General features: G+C 44.4%; 1 protein-coding gene and 1 pseudogene across 4 annotated transcripts; both read left to right on the plus strand.

Moving 5' to 3' along the window:
- Window positions 1–723: 723 nt before the first annotated feature.
- On the plus strand, window positions 724–16,210 carry LOC121546994. Of its 4 annotated transcripts, none has more exons than XM_045224035.1 (12): window positions 724–845; window positions 933–1,004; window positions 6,864–6,982; window positions 11,004–11,046; window positions 11,213–11,334; window positions 11,540–12,440; window positions 12,575–12,758; window positions 13,044–13,472; window positions 13,904–14,353; window positions 14,785–15,362; window positions 15,642–15,894; window positions 16,044–16,210. In XM_045224035.1, the coding sequence occupies exons 1-12, from the start codon at window positions 798–800 to the stop codon at window positions 16,136–16,138; spliced, it is 3,294 nt and encodes a 1,097-aa protein (XP_045079970.1). In that variant the 5' UTR covers window positions 724–797; the 3' UTR covers window positions 16,139–16,210. The 4 variants fall into 4 exon arrangements, with proteins under 4 accessions (XP_045079970.1, XP_045079971.1, XP_045079972.1 ...); XM_045224036.1 differs by having other exon boundaries at window positions 16,047–16,210; XM_045224037.1 differs by having other exon boundaries at window positions 13,044–13,352; window positions 13,937–14,353.
- Window positions 16,211–22,591: 6,381 nt separating this feature from the next.
- On the plus strand, window positions 22,592–23,834 carry LOC121564387 (annotated as a pseudogene).
- Window positions 23,835–24,996: the final 1,162 nt, after the last annotated feature.

Raw genomic sequence — 24,996 nt, forward strand, 5'->3', positions numbered from 1 at the left:
CTGTTGGAAAAGCATTCCAGGTGAAGCTGGTTGAGAGAATGCCAAGAGTGTGCAAAGCTTTCATCAAGGCAAAGGGTGGCTACTTTTAAGAATCTAACATCTATAATACATTTGTAATTGTTTAACACTTTTTTTGGTTACTACATGATTCCATATGTGTTATTTCATAGTTTTGAGGTCTTCATTATTATTCTACAATGTAGAAAATAGTAAAAAATAAAGAAAATCCCTTGAATGAGCATGTGTGTCCAAACTTTTGACAGGTACTGTACATTATTGTAATTCAAAATAGATGATAGACATAGTCTATTTGCAAGTGTAAATAAATGTAGACTGTATTTATAGGCTAACCATTGCCATTGTCATTTATGTTTTGGTAATAAATACATGTAGGTATCTTTAATTACGCAGGAGTCAAACAAATCAAACATAATTTTGCTGACAATTAGCTCTATGTTGATGTTTTCGCTTGGTTATTTGATTATCGACATCATGCATTTTTGCTTTCGCTTTTACGCGTGAACAAAGAGAGCGCAGCGCATCACCTGTCACACAGTGTGACAACTATCGAACTGTAGCCTACAGTAGACGCAACAATACGCACAATCCATAACAGTATCTTCACAATCAATTTCTATGGAGATGGAATGTTTGATTTCTCCAGAATGTCAGAATGTTAGCTAAAAACATTAGTTTGCGCCAACCCAAGCACGAACACTTTTGCGAATTAGCTACAATTACTCATCTTTATTTTTAGTTATTGTCAAAAGTCCATCTATCATTTCCTCAAATAATTAATGGATTTTAGCAATAAAAACCCGAGTGCCTCTTCTACATCTGCACAGGTAAATCCTATGATTTTATTTTAGTTTTAATCGTTCAATTATGTCCTTGTAGAAAGTATAGTACTGATATGTTGTTATGTTCTCAAGATGTTCAGTTCGAGTGCTGAATACCTGCAGACTGTAGAGCGCTGCTGGGACAAGAGTTACTACAATGAGCAGGTAAAATTAAATAATCTTAATTTCAGAAAACACTTATTTCTGAAGTGTATGTTACAGTGGAGTAAATGTGAATGTTTTAGGGCATGAACGTTATTTATAATAAGGGTTACATGGAGAAATTCGGACATCTCTGAAATGAAAATGGATGTCCCTCCCTTCCGCAAAACATATTTGACCTAAACCCTCCTTTGAATGCTTAAAAAAAAAAAGAAGTGACACTCCACTATACCCAAAATAATAACTAAAACAAAGTGGATAGCAGAGAACATGTCTACCGTTTTCCCTAACTTCTTGGACAGACCAGAGCCTTAGATATGCAGTTTTATAAATTGTTCTTCATCCTGTATGCATTACATGGCAACGTGGGAATTTTGATAGCGCATAGGGCTGTGGGTCAGTAGGTTGTGGGTTTGCAGACCACCGTGGCAACCTGGTCTCAGAGCATTTCGTATTATTCTGTACGATAATATGAAAACGTTCCATTTAGTATGATATGTTACGTTTTGTATGGTATGTATTAATTTGGGGATGTCCATCACCCATTCCGTATGATATGATACGAATTACAATTCTTATTATATGTTACGAATTTGCCAAATGTACAATTTATTATGAATTTGAAAAAACGTATCACTCTATCCCATAAAACATGACATTGCTAACTAGGCATCATTTAGCTAATAAAATGTTAAAGTTTATTAGGAAGTTCATTAATAAGTTAGACACTCACCGGAGAACTTTGGTAGGTAGCTAGCTAGCTAGATAGCTTGGTTTCCATTTTCCAACAGATGTTTCTAATCCCCCTGATTGGTCATCAACGATTACTGGTATTGGAACTTGTTGCCACAGGTTTGCCATAGATTCAAATTGAATCCTGAGAAAATTGTCTGCCAGAAAAAATAACTCTGGCGAACTGTTTGCCACTAGTGGCAATAAACATTTGCAAACTTTTGGCAACATTTTGTGGCACACTATTTAGTTTGCAGCAAATTTGCCACAAACTTGCGGGAAGTGTGCGGCAACAAATTCATTTTTGTAAGGGTGATGATCGGAGAGGAAATGTCCTTGGTGGAAATCTTGAAGTTGAGCTTAAAAATAACCAACCTAAAGCTATTAATGTACCTAGCAAGCTAACGAAGTAAGCTAGCACTCCTGTCAGGTAGCAAACTACAGTTACCCATAGCTGGCTTGCTAGTTTTATAGTTTGGTCATTTAGCTATTCCAATACATTTCAGAATCCCCAAAAATATGTTTATGAAGCGAGCTACGTTTTATAGGCTCCTCACTACGAGACTAAGCCAATTTGAGCATCATTCCCATTTGCCAACGCTAAAATCAATGTCATCGATATATTCTTTTTTTGCAAGCTAGCTTCATAATTTTGTCTCACATACCGAAAATGCAGCCATGTTGATACAATCACTCGCTCCCTCAAGCTAAATCGAGGGTCGGGGGGGGGGGGCAAAGTTTGTGAATTGGACCTCCACTTAAGATGGCAATCAAACTGATCTGGTTTCGACAGGATGGCTAGCGCGAGGGCTGAGGGGGTAAAATTAACGTATTTGGACTGCAACCATCATCTTGCACATCTGCGCGACACCTTCAGCATTCAAATGCTTGTAAAATGGCTTGCGCAATATTAGGCTTTATTAGTTGAGTGACAACCAATGTCATTTGATAGGTTATTGTTAAAATGTTGTTTTACTGGAATAAAAGTAAGCTACCGGAGATAAACCTATATCAGCTACTGTAGCTATAGCCTACCTGCTGATCGGGGCTTACATTCGATTTTATTTTGATTGTTCAGGTTTCAAGTTTTCAAGTTTCAAGATTTACGTGCACAACTACAGTGAAATGCCTTTCTTTCAAGCTCTTTCCCAACAATATAGTAATTAATATCAGTAGTAATAAAGTAAAGTAGAACAAAAACACATGAGAAATAGAAATAAGAAGAACACCAGAAAGTAAGTAAGCTATATACAGGTTCAGTTCCAGGGTCAGTAGCTATATAGAGGGTCAGTTCCAGGGTCAGTGCCAATACCATATTTACAATGTAGAGTCTTGTGAGTGTGCATAGAGTCAGTGCAAAAAAAATTATAGAATAAAAGGGTTAATGCAAATAGTCTGTTTAGCCATTTTGTTAGCTATTTAGCAGTCTTATAGCTTGGGGGTAGAAGCTGTTCAGGTGCCTGTTGGTGTCAGACTTGTTGCTCTGGTACCGCTTGCCGTGCGGAAGCAGAGAGAACAGTCAATGACTAGGGTGGCTGGAGTCTTTGACAATTTTGTGGGCCTTCTTTTCACAATGCCTGGTACAGAGGTCCTGGATGGCAGAGAGCTCAGCCCCAGTGATTCACCATCAGCAATAGTTTTGGTAGTTTTGCTTTAAACAATAAGTGTATATGGTCATTTTTAGATACACAGGGTAAAGTTGATAATTTCATAACGAGGACAGCATTCACTTTTGTGAGCGGCACTGCATGGTCAAAGCAGGAGGAGAAGCTCACTCCCTAAAAACTTCCAAACGATCAAAAACATTCATTTTGAGACATGGGGGAAATCCAAAGTTGTGCTATATTAGAAACACCTTTGGCAACATTTACAGCTGTGAATATTCTTGGGTAAGTCTCTAAGAGCTTTGCACACTTGGATTGTACAGTATTTGCCCATTATTTTATTTATTTTAATTATTGAAGGTCTCTCTAGGTGTTGGAGATCATGGCTAGACAGCTATTTTCAAGTCTTGCCATAGATTGTCAAACAAATTTAAGTAAAAACTGTAACTTGGCCACTCAGGAACATTCACTGTCTTCTTGGTAAGCAACTCCAGTGTAGATTTGGCCTTGTGTTGTTATTGTCCTGCTGAAAGGTGAATTCCTCTCCCAGTGTCTGGTGTAAAGCAGACTTTAGCAGGTTTTCCTCTAGGATTTTGCCTGTGCTTAGCTCCGCCCCGTTTCTTTTTATCCTGAAAAACTCCCCAGTCTTTGCCGATGACAAGCATACCCATAACATGATCCAGCCACCACCATGCTTGAAAATAAGGAGGCAGTTAACTCAGTGATGTGTTGTGTTGGATTTGCTTCAAACATAGGCTTTGCATTTAGGCCAAAAAGGACGACTGTATCTTTGATGTGTCTGGGTGGTTTAATACATCATCCACAGCATAATTATTAACTTGACCATACTTAAAGAGATATTCAATGTCTGATTGCTATTGTTACCCATCTACCAAGCACTGCCCTTCTTTACGACGCTTTTGAAAACCTCCCTGGTCTTTGTAGTTGAATCTGTGCTTGAAATTCTATACTTGACTGAGGGACCTTACAGATGTTGTATGCATGGGGGACAGAGGAAAGGGTAGTCATTAAAAAATCATGTCAACCCCTTGAGACCTTGGGACTATAAGGTTCTATCTGCGCAAAGCATAGTTCTGAGATATTGAGCATCAAAGTTTTCACATCGCAGATCTCAGAACTGTTTTGTAGTGAGTTCTTATTTCATAACCCACTAAGGTATTCGCCTTAAAGGTACCTAAAGTGCTGAGTATCAAAATTCTAAGACATTTGTAAATCCGTTTTTTTAGGGGGGGTGCAATCGCAGATAGAACCTTATGGCTCTGAAATGTCAATCAGGGTTCTATCTGTTAGAGAATGTTACAATTCTTTCAATTTCAATAGAAAAGTACAGACATTTAATGATTAAATAAAAAGAATACCCTTCTTTCTTTCTAATCACATCATCAAATGTATTAATTCATGTTCATCACACATTTGTTAAAGTGATAGTTCCCTAAAATAACAAATACACTATATCCTATGGATAACTAACAACATTGCTAAAGCTTAGCTCTGGATGAGTAAACTGATATATTTTTCTGGTCTCTGACACCCAAAGTCAGTAAACTACTTGCTATTAATCAATAAAATGTGATAAGTATGTAATTTTAGTGAAATATCCCTTCCATGGAGGTTTTCATATTGACACAGAGCAATACAAAAACAGCAATGCCTCTCCTAAGGGCTCTAAAGCACCTGTATTTATTCATTTTACCATAAAGAGCTTATGGCCATTCTTCTGAAAAAGTGGTGCAAAAAAAATCTAAGTAAATGCTAAATGTATAGTTTTGAGATAATGGGTATTTTTCAAGTCCCAGATCTCAGAACAGTTTTTTGATGTCTTCCTCTTTCATGACTCAATACAGTGCCTTCGGAAAGTATTCAGACCCCTTTACCATTTCCACATTTTGTTAAATTACAGCCTTATTCTAAAATGGATTAAAACAAATGTGTTCCCTAAGCAAGGTGCTTCAACAAAGTACTGAGTAAAGGGTCTGAATACTTATGTAAATGTGATATTTCCGTATTTTGTGCTTGTTATGTCAAGGGGTGGAAAAAGTCAAGGGGTCTGAATACTTTTGTTACATTACAGCCTTATTCTAAAATGGATTAAATTGTTTTTTCCTTCTTCAATCTACACACAATACCCCATAATGACGAAGCAAAAACAGGTTTTTAGAGAAAAAAAAGAAATACGGAAATATCACATTTACATAAGTATTCAGACCCTTTACTCAATACTTTGTTGAAGCAGCTTTTGTAGCTACAAGCTTTTGACGCTGCAAGCTTGGCACACCTGTATTTGGGGAGTTTTCCCATTCTTCTCTGCAGATCCTCTAAAACTCTGTCAGGTTGGATGGGGACGTCGCTGCACAGCTATTTTCAGGTCTCTCCAGAGATGTTAGATCAGGTTCAAGTCCGGGCTCGGGTTGGGCCACTCAAGGATATTAAGAGACTTGTCCCGAAGCCACTCCTACGTTTTCTTGGCTATGTGCTTAGGGTCGTTGTCCTGTTGGAAGTTGAACCTTCGCCCCAGTATGAGGTCCTAAGTGCTCTGGAGCAAGTTTTCATCATGGATCTCTTTGTACTTTGCTCCGTTCATCTTTCCCTCGATCCTGACTAGTCTCCCAGTCCCTGCCGCTGAAAAACCCACAGCATGATGCTGCCACCACCATGCTTCACCATAGGGATGGTGGCAGGTTTCCTCCAGACGTGACGCTTGGAATTCAGGCCAAAGAGTTAAATCTTGGTTTCATCAGACCAGAGAATCTTGTTTCTCATGGTCTGAGAGTCCTTTGGGTGCCTTTTGGCAAACTCCAAGTGGGCTGTCATGTGCCTTTTACTGAGGAGTGGCTTCCTTCTGGCCACTACAATAAAGGCCTGATTGGTGGAGTGCTGCAGAGATGATTGTCATTCTGGAAGGTTCTCCCATCTTCACAGAGGTTCTTGGTCACGTCCTTTATTTTACCCTTATTTTACCAGGTAAGTTGACTGAGAACACATTCTCATTTACAGAAATGACCTGTGGAATAGTTACAGAGGAGAGGAGGGGAATGAATGAGCCAATTAGAAGCTGGGGATGATTAGGTGGCTATGATGGTATGAGGGCCAGATTGGGAATTTAGCCATGACACCGGGGTCAACACCCCTACTCTTATGATAAGTGCCATGGGATCATTAGTGACCACAGAGAGTCAGGACACCCGTTTAACGTCCCATCTGAAAGACTGCACCCAACACAGGGCAATGTCCCCAATCACTGCCCTGGGGCATTGGGATATTGTTTTTTAGACCAGAGGAAAGAGTGCCTTCTACTGGCCCTCTAACACCACTTCCAGCAGCATCTGGTCTCCCATCGAGGGACCAACCAGGACCAACTCAGCTTAGCTTCAGAGGCAAGCCAGCATTGGAATGCAGGGTGGTATGCTGCTGGCACATCCCTAGTGCAAACCCTGCCCACCTGTCAATTCAGACCGGCTAAAGCAAACTCTAGGTTGTCTTATAGGCTACATGATTTGTCTTGCAGAAGAAGCTGATGAAGCAGTTTCTGGTGCTCCAGAGACAAGGCGTCCAGAGTCATGTCCCTCACCACACCACTGTGGAGGACATGAGCAACTGGCTTGTTAAGAACAAGACCCTGGAGCAGTGAGTACAGCTATTTGTACTATGTACCATAGAATTAGGAATTAGAATACTAGAATGGACATGAACCTCCTTATGACAGTATAAAATGTCAGCCATTTTGGTAAGGGAGTTGGTATGCCAGTTGTCAGACAGTGCTGTGATAAGATATTGTGTAAAACAAATGAATTTGAAGATTATCTGCACAGTATGTTTGTTAGCTACCTAGACAGTTTATGTGGAATGATTCCAAAAAAGATTCTAACTAACTGCCAATATGCCAACATTCCATACAAACAATCTAGTCAATCCACAGCCATACACTGGCTGAAATCAGTTGATAATAGGACTAAGACAAGTTGTAAATGAAAAAAGTACTGATATTGTATCATATTATAACACTCACTAACACGACTCTAGATAGACCCAGATGCAGACACAGGAGGCAGACAGTTCAAATCTCAGATGTTTATTACAAAACAGGGGGAAGGCAAAAGGCAGGTTAAGGGCAGGCAGAGGTCAGTAATCCAAGACAGCATCAATCAGGGACAGAACGGCAGGCAGACTCAGGGTCAGGGCAGGCAGAATGGTCAGAACCGGGAGGACTAGAAAACAGAAACTAGAGATGCTGGAAAATGGGAAAAACACGCTGGTAAGACTTGACAAGACAAGACGAACTGGCAACAGACAAACAGAAAATGCAGGTATAAATACACAGGGGATAATGGGGAAAATGAGAGACACCTGGTGGAGACAAGATCAGTGTGTGACAGTGGCACCCTACCCGGGCACATACCTGGTTGACCGGGGTGCCGGCGGCAGAACTCCGAAATGAGGGCTGAGTCCAGGATGTTCCTAGCGGGGACCCAGCACCTCTCCTCTGGGCCATAACCCTCCCAGTCAACCAGGTACTGGAATCCCCTGCCCCGAGATCGAACACTCAGACACTCCTGGAAACAGGAGACAAAGAGCTGTGAGACAGAGGTTTAATCCTAGACACATGAAAAGTGGGATGTATACGGAGGGTGCGGGGCAAAAGAAGACAAACAGCAGAGGGGCTAAGAATCTTAGAGATGAGAAAAAGGCTGATAAAACGGGGGGAAAGTTTGCGGGACTCCAACCGGAGGGGCAGATCCCGAGTGGACAGCCATACCCTCTGCCTGAGACGAAAGCGGGGAGCAGGGCTCTGGTGGTGGTCCGCCTGTCGCCGATACCTGGAGGTGGTCTTCAGAAGAGCGGACCGGGCTCTCTTCCAGGTACGGCGACAGCGGCGGACGAACATCTGGGCCGAGGATATGCTGACCTCTTGCCAAGGGAAGAGTGGGGGCTGATATCCCATGGAACACTCAAAAGGCGAGAGACCAGTGGCCGAGCAGGGAAGGGTGTTGCGGGCGTATTCCACCCACACAAGTTGCTGGCTCCAGGTGGTGGGGTTGGCTCCGACTGACCGTTAGACTGGGAGTGAAAACCGGAGGACAGGCTGGCCGACGACCCAATGAGGGCGCAGAACCTCAGTGGTGTTAAGACGATGGGAAAGGAAAGTGCAGGGATGCAGCTTTTGGTCCTGGGCAGAACGCTAGGACAGGACAGACCCCTCTCCGACGTCCGAGGCGTCGACCTCCACCACGAACTGACGGGACGGATCCGGATGGATTAAGATGGGAGCTGTAGTGAATCGATGCTTGAGGTCTGAGAACGCCCGGTCAGCAGCTGGAGACCACGTGAACGGGACCTTGGCAGAGGTGAGTGCTGAAAGGGGGGAAGCCAGGGTGCTGTAACCCCGGATGAAATGGCGGTAGAAATGTGCAAACCCCAGGGGCAGGCTGCGGCAACTTCAGGCAATGAGCATGGCAGAACGGGCTCCAACCCTTGATAGAACCAACAGTCCAGTCGATAAGGGGATTGTGCCTCTGGAGCAATGAAAACCCAAACACCACGGGTACCTGAGGAGATTTGATGAGCAGAAATTGCATAGACTCAATGTGGTTACCTGACACTCACAGGATGATAGGAACCGTATTGTGGGTGACTCTACCAATAGAGCGCCCATCCAGCGCTCTGACATCCATGGGAATGGAGAGGGGTTGAGTGGGGATTCCCAGCTCTGACACCAGGGTAGTATCCATAAAACTATCGGCGGCCCCAGAGTCAATGAGTACCCAGAGAGATTTAGACCGGTCACCCCACAGCAGGATGGCATGGAGAGGGGTGTGAGTAATGGGAGATTGGAAATTCTCCGTATGGCCCACCATACCACCCGGGGAAGTCGGGTAACCTCGGATTGTCTCGGTAATGTAGACGCCGGGGACTTCCAGGATTCCTCGGCGGCGAGATGGGATCCTTGAACGAGCGAGTGTGACTGGGAACAGACCTCCTCTCCCTCCTACGTTCCCGTAGCCGCCCTTCGAGCCGTATGGTCAAGGCAATGAGAGAGTCGAGATCCATGGGAAGCTCACGAGCTGCGAGCTCGTCTTTAACCTATAATCCGATAATCCGTGAAGGAACATGTCAAATCGAACACCTTTTTCAACTCTGCCATGAACTCCTCCAGACTGAAGCACACGGTGGATTGTTGCTCCCACACCGACGTAGCCCAGGCGAGAGCCCTCCCGGACATCAGCGTTATAAGGTATGCTATCTTGGAGCGGTCCAAGGGAAAAGAAGAGGGCTGCAGCTCGAAGATGAGGGAGCACTGGGAGAGAAATGCCTGACAGGTTCCTGAATAGCATTCCTGAGGAGGTAAGCAGGGTTCTCTGGAAGCCAGGGTAGGCTGGGGAGACGCGCTGCTTACAGTGGGGTTACTAAGAGGCTAGGAGGTTACTGTAGTGGCTGGCTGCCTAATAGACAATCCGCGGAATTGCTCAAGCAATGTATTGAAAGTGCGGTCATGGTGTTCCACCAAGGTCTGGAATCCTTCCATAAGATTTTTGGGATGAGTTGGACCGCAGAGTGAAGGAAATGCAGCCAACAAGTGCTCAGCATATGTGGGAACTCCTTCAAGACTGTTGGAAAAGCATTCCAGGTGAAGCTGGTTGAAAGAATGCCAAGAGTGTGCAAAGCTGTCCTCAAGGCAAAGGGTGGCTACTTTGAAGAATCTAAAATCTATAATATATTTTGATTTGTTTAACACTTTTTTGGTTACTACATGACTCCATATGTGTTATTTCATAGTTTGATGTCTTCACTATTATTCTACAATGTAGAAAATAGTAAAAATAAAGAAAAACCCTTGAATGTGTAGGTGTGTCCAAACTATTGACTGGTACTGTATATTTATTTATTTAATACTCTTTACTTGTCAGTGTTCCCAAATAGGACATTATTTGTCTTTTTACTTAAACATGCAAACACCATCAGATAGAATTCATAGCAATCAGTGCACTGGGTTAGTCAGATTTGATGAAATATACATGTAACAGAACAGATGACCTGGAATGACATTCACTCTCACGGGATGGGTTACCAAAAATACAAAACTGAAAGCCACACCCCCAATAAGCCACAAATATGACTGCATTGAGGCATATGTCACTGTGCTTTTATGGTTATATGCACCATGCCACTGCTTATTTAATTTGTTCATTTAGCAAACAAGACAGCTCATAATTCAGTGCCTTCATTAGTCAACACATCTATATTTTAGCTTTAGTGCAACATTTTCTCTCAGCCTCATGGCAAAAATGCAGGAAGTTTCTGGACCACCCACATTTCTGCAGGCACACCCATCAACACATTTTTTTCACTAGGCAAGTCAGTTAAGAACAAATTCTTATTTCCAATGACGGCCTACACCGGCCAAACCCAGACGACGCTGGGCCAATTGTGCGCCGCCCTATGGGACTCCCAATCACAGCCAGTTGTGATACTGCCTGGAATCGAACCAGGGGGTCTGTAGTGACGCCTCAAGCACTGAGATGCAGTGCCTTAGACCGCTGCGCCACTCGGGAGCCTGATTCACTATCATAGGCTCACTGAGAAATCAATGTGAGAGTAGAGGAAGGAAAACAAGGCAGGCATGTTGAGTTACTCTGTTTTTGATTTTAAGGTTCAGAAAGGAAGCAGCGGAAGGGAATGACATAGCTCACCTGGTAAGACATTAGAAAGACATCTACAGTATAAGTTAAGATAATAAACAGTTAGTGAGTTATTCTTTCTAATAAACCATATCCTTAACATTGGCTCAAGGTACGTTGATGTCAATATTTTCCCCTCACTGCTATGGGCATTAATGGCACCCCCTGTTTACTGTGACAGACCTGGGAGGTGAACACTCAACTCAGAATGAGGGACATTGAACATGAGGCTTTTACTGAGTTGGCCACCGACCTTAGTCAACCCATTGACTCACTTGACTTAAATACTGACCTCTCCTACCTGTGAGTCACATTCACTCTCTATGTTACAGTTGTTTGCTCTATGTATTATTCTAGCTATCCATTGATGCTATATGAAATGACTAGTGCAGGGTCCTATATCAATCAATCAAACTTAGTTTACTGTATACAGCATATTTCTTACAGAGGATGCATTTCAAAGTGCATAAAAGTGTTTCCTCTTGTCTCTCTGGCTTGTATATTTTAGAAACCCTGAGGTCTGCGATGAGGTTGTAAGAGCTCTAAAGAGCATTTCCCGGAGCCTGGCCTTCCAGCCGTACTCCAAGCTGTGCTGTCCCTCTAAGGTGGTGGTGGACATCGTGCCCAGGCTGCTCCAGGCCCTCTGGTCCCGCCAGATGGAAGGCCCCTGTGACCGGTACTCCATGGCCCTGAGCAACATGAGTGTCACCATAGTGCTGCCAGTAGTGGATAACCTCTCTGGAGTTCTGAAGGCCCTTCCTGTCGCTCAGGTCTACTACTCACGTTCCACTGGTGTCAGGATGGTCCACTCACTCAACCGTAAGATCCAGTTCCTAAGCAGCCCTGAGGACCTTAGGAGGACTCTTTTAATCCAAAGTTCCACCCTGATCAGCACCATCATTGAAGCTGTGAGCACGAAAGTCCAGAGGATGTTTGAAGCTCCTGCTGACTACATTCCATTAAGCTCTATCCGCAGCTGGCTATCAGAGCCAAAGGCGAGCGAGGTTCGTCCAAAGTGTTCTGACCAGCTGGTAATCTCCTCGGAGCTCCTGAGGACCATCATTGGTCTGATAGTTTATGTAGTCTTCGAAGGCCACCTAGAGGAAGACATCAACCTTCATTACTGGCCCCTCATAAATGACATAATCCACCAGCTGTCACTGTGTGGGGTCAAAGTCACAAAGAGAGCGAGCAAGGCTAACTGGCATCTTGGCTGGGACCAGATCCTTGAGATGGTGACAAACATCCATACCCATCTTCACCACTACACTGGCACAGAGCTGGTACTTAAGTTTGCAACATCTGCCAGGGCCACCATGCTAACGAGGCACATGGTTCACCATGTGGTCGAGGAGCTGGTAAAGCTGAAGGACTTGGATGAAGGGACAACAGCTTCAGGGAGCAGTGAGGTAAGCAATGATTACAAGTGTTTATCTTTATGAAAGTCCACTCATTCAAAACATTTTTGTTGTCGTTGTTGGTAAAAAGAAGATCTGAAATGTTGCAAATGTTCTGTTAAATATGATATCCTTGTTGCTTTCAGTCTGTGGACGTGAACCTGGCAATCACCGACCACTTTGTCCCTATCCTTGTCAAAGCGGTGGACTGGCTTCAACCCCTGGCCACTACCCCAGCGGTGGACATAGCAGCACCCCTAATCACTAACTCAGTCAAAGTGGACAACATCACAACAACCCTGACCACTACACCAGTTGACCTCCAGTCAGGTGAGTTACATTGACACTAATCACTTTGACAGGTTATCATTTCTTACTGTAATAGGGCCTCCTGTAGCTCAGTTGGTAGAGCATGGCGCTTGCAACGCCAGGGTTGTGGGTTCAATTCCCATGGGGTGGCAGTATGAAAAATGTATGCACTCACTAACTGTAAGTCGCTCTGGATAAGAGCATCAGGTAAATGTAATATAACTTATTAGCTAATGTTTTGTAACTAGACAATTTCGTAATTAAGTTGTGTTTTTATGAGATTGATCTTCTCCTTCTAATTTCAAGGGGATGTTGTGGTCAAACACCCAGCACCCTGCATTCCAACTGCAGGCTTTGCCACGGCACCATGCATACTACCCCCAGGCTTTTCCCCGGCACCATGCACCCCACCACCAAGCTTTGCTCTTGCATCCTGCACCCCACCACCAGGCTTTTCCCCAGTATCCTGCCCCCCACCACCAGGCTTTTCCCCGGCATCATGCCCCCCACCACCAGGCTTTGCCCCAGCACCCTGCATTCCACCCCCAGGCTTTGCCCCGGCACCCTGCACCCCACCACCAGGCTTTGCCCCAGCACCCTGCATTCCACCCCCAGGCTTTGCCTCGGCATCCTGCACCCCACCACCAGGCTTTTCTCTTGCATCCTTACCCCCACCACCAGTCCCTCCCCCGGCCATCCTGAGACACATTGTCCTCCGGTTCTTGGAGAAGTCAGGTGAGTTACATTGACACAATCACTTTGACAGGTTATCATTTTTCACTGTAATAGGGCCTCCTGTAGCTCAGTTGGTAGAGCATGGCGCTTGCAATGCCAGGGTTGTGGGTTCAATTCCCACGGGGGGCCAGTATGAAAAATGTATGCACTCACTAACTGTAAGTCGCTATGGATAAGAGCATCTGCTAAATGACGTAAATGTAATATAACTTGATGTCATCGGCCTCCCCCCTTGCTTGGGGAACAATAGAGAAGCAACATAGAACAAAAGAGCCTACCCACACTTGTGCTATGTCATGACATACCTGGACCACCTATTGAGATGTGACTTTTGTTAAGTAAATCAGGTGTTACATGAGGTGAAAAGGAGACTGGAGTGCCACTTAAAGTTTTTATGTAAGACTGAACTTCACTTTGTCCGCCACCAACAGGCTGTGCTCCGGCAAACTGCAACCCACCACCAGGCTTTGCCCCGGCACCCTGCACCCCACCACCAGGCTTTGCCCCAGCACCCTGCATTCCACCCCCAGGCTTTGCCTCGGCATCCTGCACCCCACGACCAGGCTTTGCCCCGGCACCCTGCACCCCACCACCAGGCTTTTCCCCAGCACCCTGCATTCCACCCCCAGGCTTTTCCCCGGCACCCTGCACCCCACCACCAGGCTTTGCCCCAGCACCCTGCATTCCACCCCCAGGCTTTGGCCCGGCACCCTGCACCCCACCACCAGGCTTTTCCCCAGCACCCTGCATTCCACCCCCAGGCTTTGCCTCAGCATCCTGCACCCCACCACCAGGCTTTGCTCTTGCATCCTTACCCCCACCACCAGTCCCTCCCCCGGCCATCCTGAGACACATTGTCCTCCGGTTCTTGGAGAAGTCAGGTGAGTTACATTGACACAATCACTTTGACAGGTTATCATTTTTCACTGTAATAGGGCCTCCTGTAGCTCAGTTGGTAGAGCATGGCGCTTGCAATGCCAGGGTTGTGGGTTCAATTCCCACGGGGGGCCAGTATGAAAAATGTATGCACTCACTAACTGTAAGTCGCTCTGGATAAGAGCATCTGCTAAATGACGTAAATGTAATATAACTTGATGTCATCGGCCTCCCCTCTTGCTTGGGGAACAATAGAGAAGCAACATAGAACAAAAGAGCCTACCCACACTTGTGCTATGTCATGACATACCTTGACCACCTATTGAGATGTGACTTTTGTTAAGTAAATCAGGTGTTAAATGAGGTGAAAAGGAGACTGGAGTGCCACTTAAAGTTTTTATGTAAGACTGATCTTCACTTTGTCCGCCACCAACAGGCTGTGCTCCGGCACACTGCACCACACCACCAGGCTTTGCCCCGGCACCCTGCACCCCACCACCAGGCTTTGCCCCAGCACCCTGCATTCCACCCCCAGGCTTTGCCTCGGCATCCTGCACCCCACCACCAGGCTTTTCCCCAGCAACCTGCACTCCGTCGCCATGCTTTGCAGCTAATGCCATGCCAGGCTTTGGCACGAAAGTCATCCTGAAACAAATGGTCCTGCTATTCCTGGAGAGGCTCCCTCCTGCATCAGAGGACCTTGTGTCAGAGTGCCTCACTGTCGCCGATCGTATCTGCACGCTGTTTCAAAGCATCACTGCCAGATTCCGCAACATCATTAATGAGGACCTGGAGAAATGTACCGACTCTGACAGTAAGCAGTACTGGGCTTACACCTTCTACTGGGAGTACATGAAGAGGTATCCATCATCCCAGTGCCTGGGGATTGAAGCCTTCACATGTGATGAGGAGAGATGTTTAGTGGTGGCCAACTTGTTTGCAAAGAAAATGTACCCCAAGATGTTCCTCTCAGCAGAAGACTTGGACACGGCTGAAGATTCAGGGAGCAATGGAGTAAGCAATGATTTCAAGTGTTTATCTTTATAAAAGTCCACTCATTCAGTTATCTCTGATACTGCACTGTCGGAGCTAGAAGCACAAGCATTTCGCTACACCCGCTATAACATCTGCTAAACACGTGTATGTGACAAATCAAATTTGATTTGATGATTTGATTTGATTTTATCCAAAAATGTATTGTTGTCGATATTGGTAAAAAAAAGTAAATCTGCAATGTTGCAAATGTTATGTTAAATAATAAATATCTTAAATATTTAATATTTTTGCTTTCAGTCTGTGGACATGAACCTGGCAATCTCCGACGAATTTGTCCCTAACCCTGTCAAGGTGTTGGAGGTGCTTCGACCCCTGTCACTGCCAGACATCAAAGAGCCCTTGACCACTATCCATGACAAAGTGGTGGACAACACAACAACAACCCTGGTTGCTGCCCCAGTTAAGGTGGACAACATCACAACACCCCTGGCCCTGACCATTAACCCAGTCAACCTCAAGGTTACGGATGAACCAGTTGACCTCCAGTCAGGTGAGTTACATTAACACAGATCACTTTGACAGGTTATCATTTCCCTCTGTAATATAAGGTATTAGCTAATGTTTTATTATAACTAGACAGTTTTTGTAAATAATTTAAGCTATTGTGTGAGATTGATCTTCTCCTTATATAATTTCCAGAAGATGTTGTGGTCATCAAACCAAAGAAAAGCAGAGTCATGAGATTCTTCCGTCGACTTTTCTGCCGCATGTCCAAAGATGATTTCAAGGTGTGAACCTGACCAGCTTTTCAGCTGATGACTTCAGATCACACACACACATTTACATTACATTTACATTTTATCCAGAGCGATTTACAGTTAGTGCATACATTTTCATACTGGCCCCCCTGGCCATCGAACCCACAACCCTGGCGTTGCAAGCTCCATGCTCTACCAACTGAGCTACACGGGGCCACACCTTCAGCTCACACACTTATATGTGCGCACGTACACACACACACACACACACACACACACACACACACACGCACACACCACAGTTCTTTAAAATGTTTGAGTTTCCCATGTTAAACATTTCTCATTACTTTTTTCCTCATTAAATATTTTAAGAACAAGTTATTTTGTCTTCATTCAATGTTGACTGTTTTTACTATTTACAGTAGCAATCAATTATGATTGTTATTTTTTTCAAATACAGTTTCAATTCACATTTCATCACAAACTTAAATTACATATTATTTATGCATCAACAACATGTATTGAATGTGTGTTTGACTGAGTTTCCTACTGTACTTCTTCAGTTTTCCAGCAGAGGGCAGTCTTGTCTAATATCTGAAGTCATGTCTGTTACAGTAATTCTGATGGCCTTGTGTCTTGGTGTATATGTTTTTAGTCATTATCATGTACTATAAAGAATACTACATTGAAATATATGGATATAAACTGACAAGCATGACCACAGTACAAAGAACAATGGTCTGTATGTGTATGCTATTAAGCTATTAGTCTGAAAGATAGGGCCATATCCAACAATGTTTCCCTTTCTTTGATTGCAACATCTGTATGGGTAATCCCCAGGGGTCCCTGTTGGACTAGATAGATTATGGAAACCAAAGAAAGCTTTACAGTTTACTCTGTAGCAGGGATCTGGTTCATTTCAGTTTCAAGTGATTATGATGACCACGCCTCTCACTACATGATGTGTGGGGGCTGTGGTGAGACTGGGAACAAGACCATGGGAAGAACTAGTAGGAAAACGTTGAGACACATCAACTACAGTGCCATGCAGTACATCGGTCAAGAGTGGTGCCTTTAAAAAAATAACTGATCGAAGATACTGTACTGTATTTAGACTCCAGTCTGATTCCCACACCTTTCAACAGCACAACACCCTCGAGACCCGTGCAGGCGCAGATCTACAGCTCCCGCCAATGCCCTCTGTCCAGGTTTCCCACTTCTTTTATTCTATGATACACACACACACCACAACCTTCCTCCCTTCTCTTTTTTTCTTCTTCTTCTCTCTCCTCCTTTTTTTGATTGAGGGGTGACTCACTGGTGTTCCAGCTTGTACTGTATCCATCATCGTAAAGGCGTCAGCTGGCTAAATGTAGATGTTTTGTTTGCCTGTCCATGGTCATGTACTGTACTGTATGGTTTTATCATGCCCTCTTGTATGTTTGACTGAGGAGAACACTGCAGTTGCCTGACTGTGTGACAATCCTTCACGTTGTATCCGTATAACATGTATCTCTGTATGCGTATGCACACATACACAATCCATGTCTCAATTGTCTCAAGACTTAAAAATCCTTCTTTACCCCGTCTCCTCCCCTTCATCTACACTGATTGAAGTGGATTTAACAAGTGAAATCAATAAGGGATCATAGTATTCACCTGGATTCACCTGGTCAGTCTGTGTCATGGAAAGAGCAGGTGTTCTTAATGTTTTGTATTCTCAGTGTATATATATATAAACAGTTGAAGTCGGATGTTAACCTTAGCCAAATACATTTAAACTCAGTTTTTCACAATTCATGACATTTAATCCTAGTAAAAATTCCCTGTCTTAGGTCAGTTAGGATCACCACTTTATTTTAAGAATGTGAAATGTCAGAATATTAGTAGAGAGAATGTTTTATTTCAGCTTTTATTTATTTCATCTCATTCCCAGTGGGTCAGAAGTTTACATACACTCAATTAGTATTTGGTAGCATTGCCTTTAAATTGTTTAACTTGGGTCAAATGTTTCGGGTAGCCTTCCATAAGCGTCCCACAATAAATTCGGTGAATTTTGGCCCATTCTTCCTGACAGAGCTGGTGTAACTGAGTCAGGTTTGTAGGCCTCCTTGCTCGCACACGTTTTTTCAGTTCTGCCAACAAATGTTCTATAGGATTGAGGTCAGGGCTTTGTGATGGCCACTCCAATACTTTGACTTTGTTGTCCTTAAGCCATTTTGCCACAACTTTGGAAGTATGCTTTGGGTCATTGTCCTTTTGGAAGACCCATTTGCGACCAAGCTTTAACACCCTGACTGATGTCTTGAGATGTTGCTTCAATATATCCACATAACTTTCCTTCCTCATGATGCAATCTATTTTGTGAAGTGCACCAGTCCCTCCTGCTGCAAAGCACCCCCACAGCATGATCCCACGGTTGGGATGGTGTTCTTCGGCTTGCAAGCCTACCCCTTTTTCATCCAAACATAACGATGGTCATTGTGGCCAAACAGTTCTATTTTTGTTTCATCAGACCAGAGGACATTTCTCCAAAAAGTACGATCTTTGTCCCCATGTGCAGTTGCAAACCGTAGTTTGGCATTTTTTATGGCGGTTTTGGAGCAGTGGCTTCTTCCTTGCTGAGCGGCCTTTCAGTTTATGTTGATATAGGACTCGTTTTACTGTAGATACTTTTGTACCTGTTTCTCCCAGCATCTTCACAAGGTCCTTTGCTGTTGTTCTGGGATTTATTTGCACTTTTTGCACCAAAGTACGTTCAACTCTAGGAGACAGAACGCGTCTCCTTCCTGAGCGGTATGATGGCTGCGTGATCCCATGGTGTTTATACTTGCGTACTATTGTTTGTACAGATGAACGTGGTACCTTCAGGCGTTTGGAAATTGCTCCCAAGAATGAACCAGACTTGTGGAGGTCTACAATTATTTTTCTGAGGTCTTGGATGATTTCTTTTGATTTTCCCATGATGTCAAGCAAAGAGGCACTGAGTTTGAAGGTAGGCCTTGAAATACATCCACAGGTACACCTCCAATTGACTCAAATGATGTCAATTAGCCTATCAGAAGCTTCTAAAGCCATGACATCATTTTCTGGAATTTTCCAAACTGTTTAAAGGCACAGTCAACTTAGTGTATGTAAACTTCTGACCCACTGGAATTGTGATAAAGTGAATTATAAGTGAAATAATCTGTCTGTAAACAATTGTTGGACAAAGTAGATGTCCTAACCGACTTGCCAAAACTATAGTTTGTTAACAAGAAATTTGTGGAGTGGTTGAAACATGAGTTTTAATGACTCCAACCTAAGTGTATGTAAACTTCCGATTTCAACTGTATATCCACGCCCATGGGGAGATTCCAAAGGGCATTTTAAACTGTCCTACAGCCAACCTGATCAGAGCCAGCTGAGGTGAGATAGGATCTAATTTCCTGTGTGTTACAGGCTGAAAGAAACCACTACACACACATCTAAGAGAAGACTGACACTGACACCCACCCACAACATGACATGAAATATCGCCGGAAATGTAAATAACTTTTGGTATAGGTTGTAAAGTTTGATAAATGTGAGTGTATTTTTTTTTTGTAGCTTGGATGATTTGTTTCCTCTGGTCCATGTGCAGGTAGGCCTACAAAATGAGTGGGTACAGACCAGATACTGTAAATATATGTGTTTCCAATCTACTGTACCACCATTTACTGTATAGGACACCAGTCTTCACAGCCTTACCTTTACATAACTATTTAAATATAAAATATTTAAGACACAGTATTAACACAACACTGGATAGACCTATCCAATCAAGGGTCATGCTGTCTGCCTTGCTTTGGAAAAGGTGTCCCTCAAATCAAGTCAACGTTCAACGAACATTCAATATTACCAAGCTAATCTAGTTGCCTGATAACGAATTACATAATTGGTTAATTAATTGCCTGTCGAATCGAGGAGAAAATTCACATTAAACTGGAGTGGAAGATGAATGTCAACTGTACCAGTTTCGACCACTAGAGGACACTGTTAATTTGCTTTTCTCTGCGAAGCTCTAACTTCCACAGACGAAGGCCCTGTCCAGTAACAACTCCTATCCCACTACCCCCTGAGCACATGTATATTTCGGGGCCAGGTGGAACTAACATAACCTCTCAGCTAGAAATGATCACTGTTTTATGTTGTTTGGATATCATACTTGTTTGATATTCGCTAGGGTAGTTTGTTCCACAACTATGTTACAGTGCTTTTGAAAAGTATTTCCTGAAGTAGCCAACCGTAGCAATTAGCTCAGACTCTCAACGATGTTGTGTTGAATTGCAGACACACTGGTTAACCATACTGAACTCTCATATTATGCATAGTGTATGGTTGACGGGACCTGTAGCATACTTTCTGTGTTTGATCTCTTCGCATGCAACCTCTGTGCCCTCTGGTAAGTGATACTCTGGGACGTCAGTCAGTTGTGTAGAGATAGGCTACTCTACTGTGTGCCTACTGTAGAGATAGGCTACAGTGTGAGCTGGCTTCCCATTGACAGTTTGGGTCAAAGTTCTAATAAGGTACAGGATATGAAGTTATTATGATATGTTGTGATTTGATCTGATGCCTAACTCCACCCACTACCCACTTCATGTAGAGCTCAGGTATAAACCAAATATTATATGTGTATTGTCTGATTGGTGTGGCCATTCTACTACTGTAATACAGTAGCCTAAATAAGGGGCCTCTTTCAGAGGGCCAGCAGCAGAGATAAGGCCTTGTCTCTCACAGCCCAGGGAGCCTAGGGTAGTATGGGTCAGTATGGGTCATCCTGTCAGCCAGCAGAGACTGATGGAGGGACTAATCCCACTGCTGTCATGAAGATGGATCAGATGAAAACACAAAAACACCCGCCCTGCCCCCCGACCTGTGGGCTCAGACTGACAGAGACAGGTTTCAAAGAAAACTTGAGTGACTGACACACATGCATGCATGCGCGCACACAATAAATAGGCATCAAGGGAATAGGAATTATGGGAATCAGAGTTGAACCATTCTAGTTGGTTGATTTTATTAAATCAAATGGTACAGATTGAAATGGCAGTAGCTAAAACCAATAGCTAAACTTACTCATTGCACACACACACACACACACGCACACACACGTACCCTGACACACAGATGGCCCCCGGTCTGACCACAAGTGACGTCTAACCTCTGCACCCTGTGGTGAGCTAGAACCCAGATTGCCACTAAAAAAAGGGATGCTTCATAGGTCAACTATTTTCTGGGTAAATGGAAAGGGGTTGTGTTTGACCTCAAACACTTCACGCTCTCACTGAGGCAGGCTGTGTGTGTGTGTGTGTGCGTGTGTGTGTGTGTGTGTGTGTGTGTGTGTGTGTGTGTGTGTGTGTGTGTGTGTGTGTGTGTGTGTGTGTGTGTGTGTGTGTGTGTGTGACAGACGGTGGAGGTGAGGTCCACTGAGAGAGGTCAGGAGCAGTATGGGGACAGGGAGTGGAGGAAAATAGTCATCTCAAAACTATGAACATTCAGTTCTCTTCTGTTGAAGTGTGGTTATGTACAGTGAGTGGGTCATGGAGAAAGTGAAATTGAAACTGCAATATGGTAGTTTGAGGTAAAAAAAACAACAACGTAGAAATGTATTTTAAGTACAATGATAACTCAGAACATTATTGTAGAATACCATGACCAAGGGCTTTGAGTGGTATATAGATCTGGTTTTACGGATATTTCATTTGACTTTATTGTAAACAGACATATATTTTTGGTGATTCATTATCCTTCACCCCTCAGAAAATATTGAGCAAACAAAACCAGCTGACACAAGTGTCACAGTTCAGTGCATGTCACGGTTCAATTTGTAAAAATAAAATAAAAAGTGAAATATTGTACAGTACAGCCACAATCAATCAGATACCTTGAAAAAACTAAAGCAAGTTGTCAAAAATAAACATTTTCCAAGATAATACATAAAGTCAAATAAACTCTGAATTGAAATAATTTGATAATTATCAATAATGGACCATTTCAAATCTAAAATACTGCTCTGAAATCCCATATTCCATCTCATTACAGTAAAGTGTACTCAAGAGGTGTGAGAGTCGTTAGCTCCAAATCCAACCAATTTATCACACAAAAGCTAAGTGGAATTCTGCCAGGCCGATTAGGCTGTGTAGCTCAAGGCTAAACACATATACAGAATAACTTTAGCTTATCCTGAGAGAAGAAAATGTAGATTGGAAAAGACAGACTGGGATCAGGGGTGTAGAGTGAAGGGGTGGAGGTGAACTTCCCTCCAAAGTGTGTCGGACTAAATTGTGTGTCAAAAACCACTAAGGGGTTTGCTTTTATATTTTACAGACAATATCCCTTTAAAAGCGCGGCACGTCTGGAAAGCCCATTAGATGTGCATATAAAATGTCCTCTGTAATTAATAGTTGATGAGGCAGGGTTGGTGGGGTTGGTCGCAGGGTACCCACATGTGGCCACCAGGGCTCTGCCTCTACAAGCTCGCGTTACACTCCATAAACTTGCCACTCTTTCCCACCTATGCATTTAAAAGGGAGGAGGGACCACTTGTCAGGAATATCTTAGAACTGTGAAAACAGCCAGCCCAGTCAGGAGCGTGTGTGTTGGTGTGTGTGTGTGTGTGTGTGTGGACGCAGGGGTTAGCCTAACACTTCTCTAGCAGCACAGCCAGTCAGATCACTTGTCCACTTGCCGGTCCGTGGGTGTGAAAGTGTGTGTGTGAGTGTGTGTGAGGAGCTGCTCTCTACGACGTCACACATGCAAGACGGAGCGAGAGAGACCAACTAACCAGAGGAAGGTGTCCATCCTTACACATTGGACTGAGGAGAGTCAACAAGCCACAGTCAGTGACAGAAAGACAGACAGACAGAGAGAGTGAGTAACTTCTTCCAGAGTTGGATGTGCTGGGGAGATGATGTGCTTCTAAAACCAAAAAGCTGAAGTGGATATTACCCCATATTGACAGAACCAGAGAACTCTCTGCAGGGACTTTCAGCTCTCAGCAAGGACTTCACTCCAGAAGTGTGTGAGGCTGACTAAGTGTGTGTGTGAGGGAGTGTTTATTGTGTTTATCGCCATGGATCAGACAACTAGCAGCTGCATGCGGAGCACCCACCCCGGCAACCCCATCTGGGGGTGCGTGAGGAACCCTCATCCCGGAGCAGGGCTCCAGTCGCAGGCCCCCTTCTCCCTGCACCAGAAGCCTGAGTACCTTGCCATACAGACTTCTCCACCTCCTGCCTGGTGCCTGCGCCCTACACCGCCTACCCCGCGACGACAGACTTTACCAAGAGCCCCATGCGGGCTTCCAGAGGGCCGACTGGCAGTTCCCCCCTGTGAGACACGGGGCCGGGGGCAGGAGGCCTGTCGGGTAGTGCCCGTGGCGGTGGTTGGTGGAGGGGTGGTGGGTGGCGTAGGGGGAGAGATGGACAGCACAGGTGGGGAGGTGCCAGGGGCAGTGCCCAGGTGTCTGAAGGGGGAGTACTCGCCACAGAGCATGGCATCGGCCGACACAGAGAAGAAGAGCTCCAAGAGGAAGAGGGACATAATAGGTGAGTCAATGATACGCCATGAGGGGATCAGTTGGGGTGTGCTGCTGGTAAATACCATGACTGAAAAGATGTGGGAAAAGACATGGGTGACCACTTCAGTAAGCCTACATTGCGTGCTAATACAGGTCAAATGCCATGCAGAGACAGAAATTAAAACATGATTCCCAGAGTTGACATTAATTTCGACAAACCCCTTTTCCTCATGAATATACAAGATATATGTGCTATTCTGCAGGGAAACTCTCACCAGACTACTCTATCAGTGGACCATGATACAGTATCACATTCACTAATGCCCCATGTCATTGCTGGCAATGGGACAGAATCTCTGTATCTGTTTCCTCACCAAAAGACAGTCAACCTAGAGCCTCAACAGATAGGTATGTAAAAGGTGACGACGCTTGGTGCTCAAGACACACTCTGAGTGGACCAGTTACATCCTCTCATTGTTTGAGGGCTCTTAAAATGTTGAAATGACTAATGCAACATCTACTGTAATGCTTTGTTGCATCGGTGTATCCTTTGTTTCATTGAGACATGACGGCTGTCAGGATACTGCGGGTATAAATCAAATGAGATGTTTGTCAGCAAAATAAGCTTGGCGTATCTCATATTCTTATGATATATAGTATAAGGGTCATGGACAGTCCATAATAGCAAATATATAATTAGATGTCTTTATAAGCCGTACTATTACAAGCATTAGAAGCTCCATGAACTTGTCACGCCCTGGCTCGGGGGACTCTCGTATGTTGAGCCAGGGTGTTAGTTTCTATGTTGGTCTGAGTAACTCCCAATCAGAGGCAACGAGTGTCAGCTGGTTGTCTCTGATTGGGAGCCATATTTAAACAGTCGGGTTTTCATTCGTGTTGGTGGGTTTTTGTTTCGAGTCTGTTTATGGTAACCGTGAACTGTCACGTATCGTTCGTTGTTTTGTTCGTGTTGCCTTCAGTGAGAATAAATATGTTTGCATTCAACGCTGCGCATTGGTCCACTCTGTTAGACGATCTTGACAGAAAAACCCACCTCAACTGGACCAAGCAGCGAGTCGAGGAGCCATCGCCAGGGAAATCGCTGGCAGATCTCCGTGGCAGCTTCGACTGGGTCAAGCCCATTGAGGAGCTGAGTGACGAGGGTTGGAGACAGAGGAGCGAGAGGTGGGCGAGAACGATGGAGGCCTGGCCCACGGGGAGGAGAGACCCCCAGAGAATTTTAGGGGGGCTCACGACGTCGGGGCAGCAGGAGGCCGCTATGGAGGCGGTCCAGCGGGGTTGCAGAGGAGGCCGCCAGGTTACGGGGGCCACTGGTAGAAGAGGGGATGGA

The sequence above is a fragment of the Coregonus clupeaformis genome, chromosome 12 (genome assembly GCF_020615455.1).
Source record: "Coregonus clupeaformis isolate EN_2021a chromosome 12, ASM2061545v1, whole genome shotgun sequence".
NCBI lineage: Eukaryota > Metazoa > Chordata > Actinopteri > Salmoniformes > Salmonidae > Coregonus > Coregonus clupeaformis.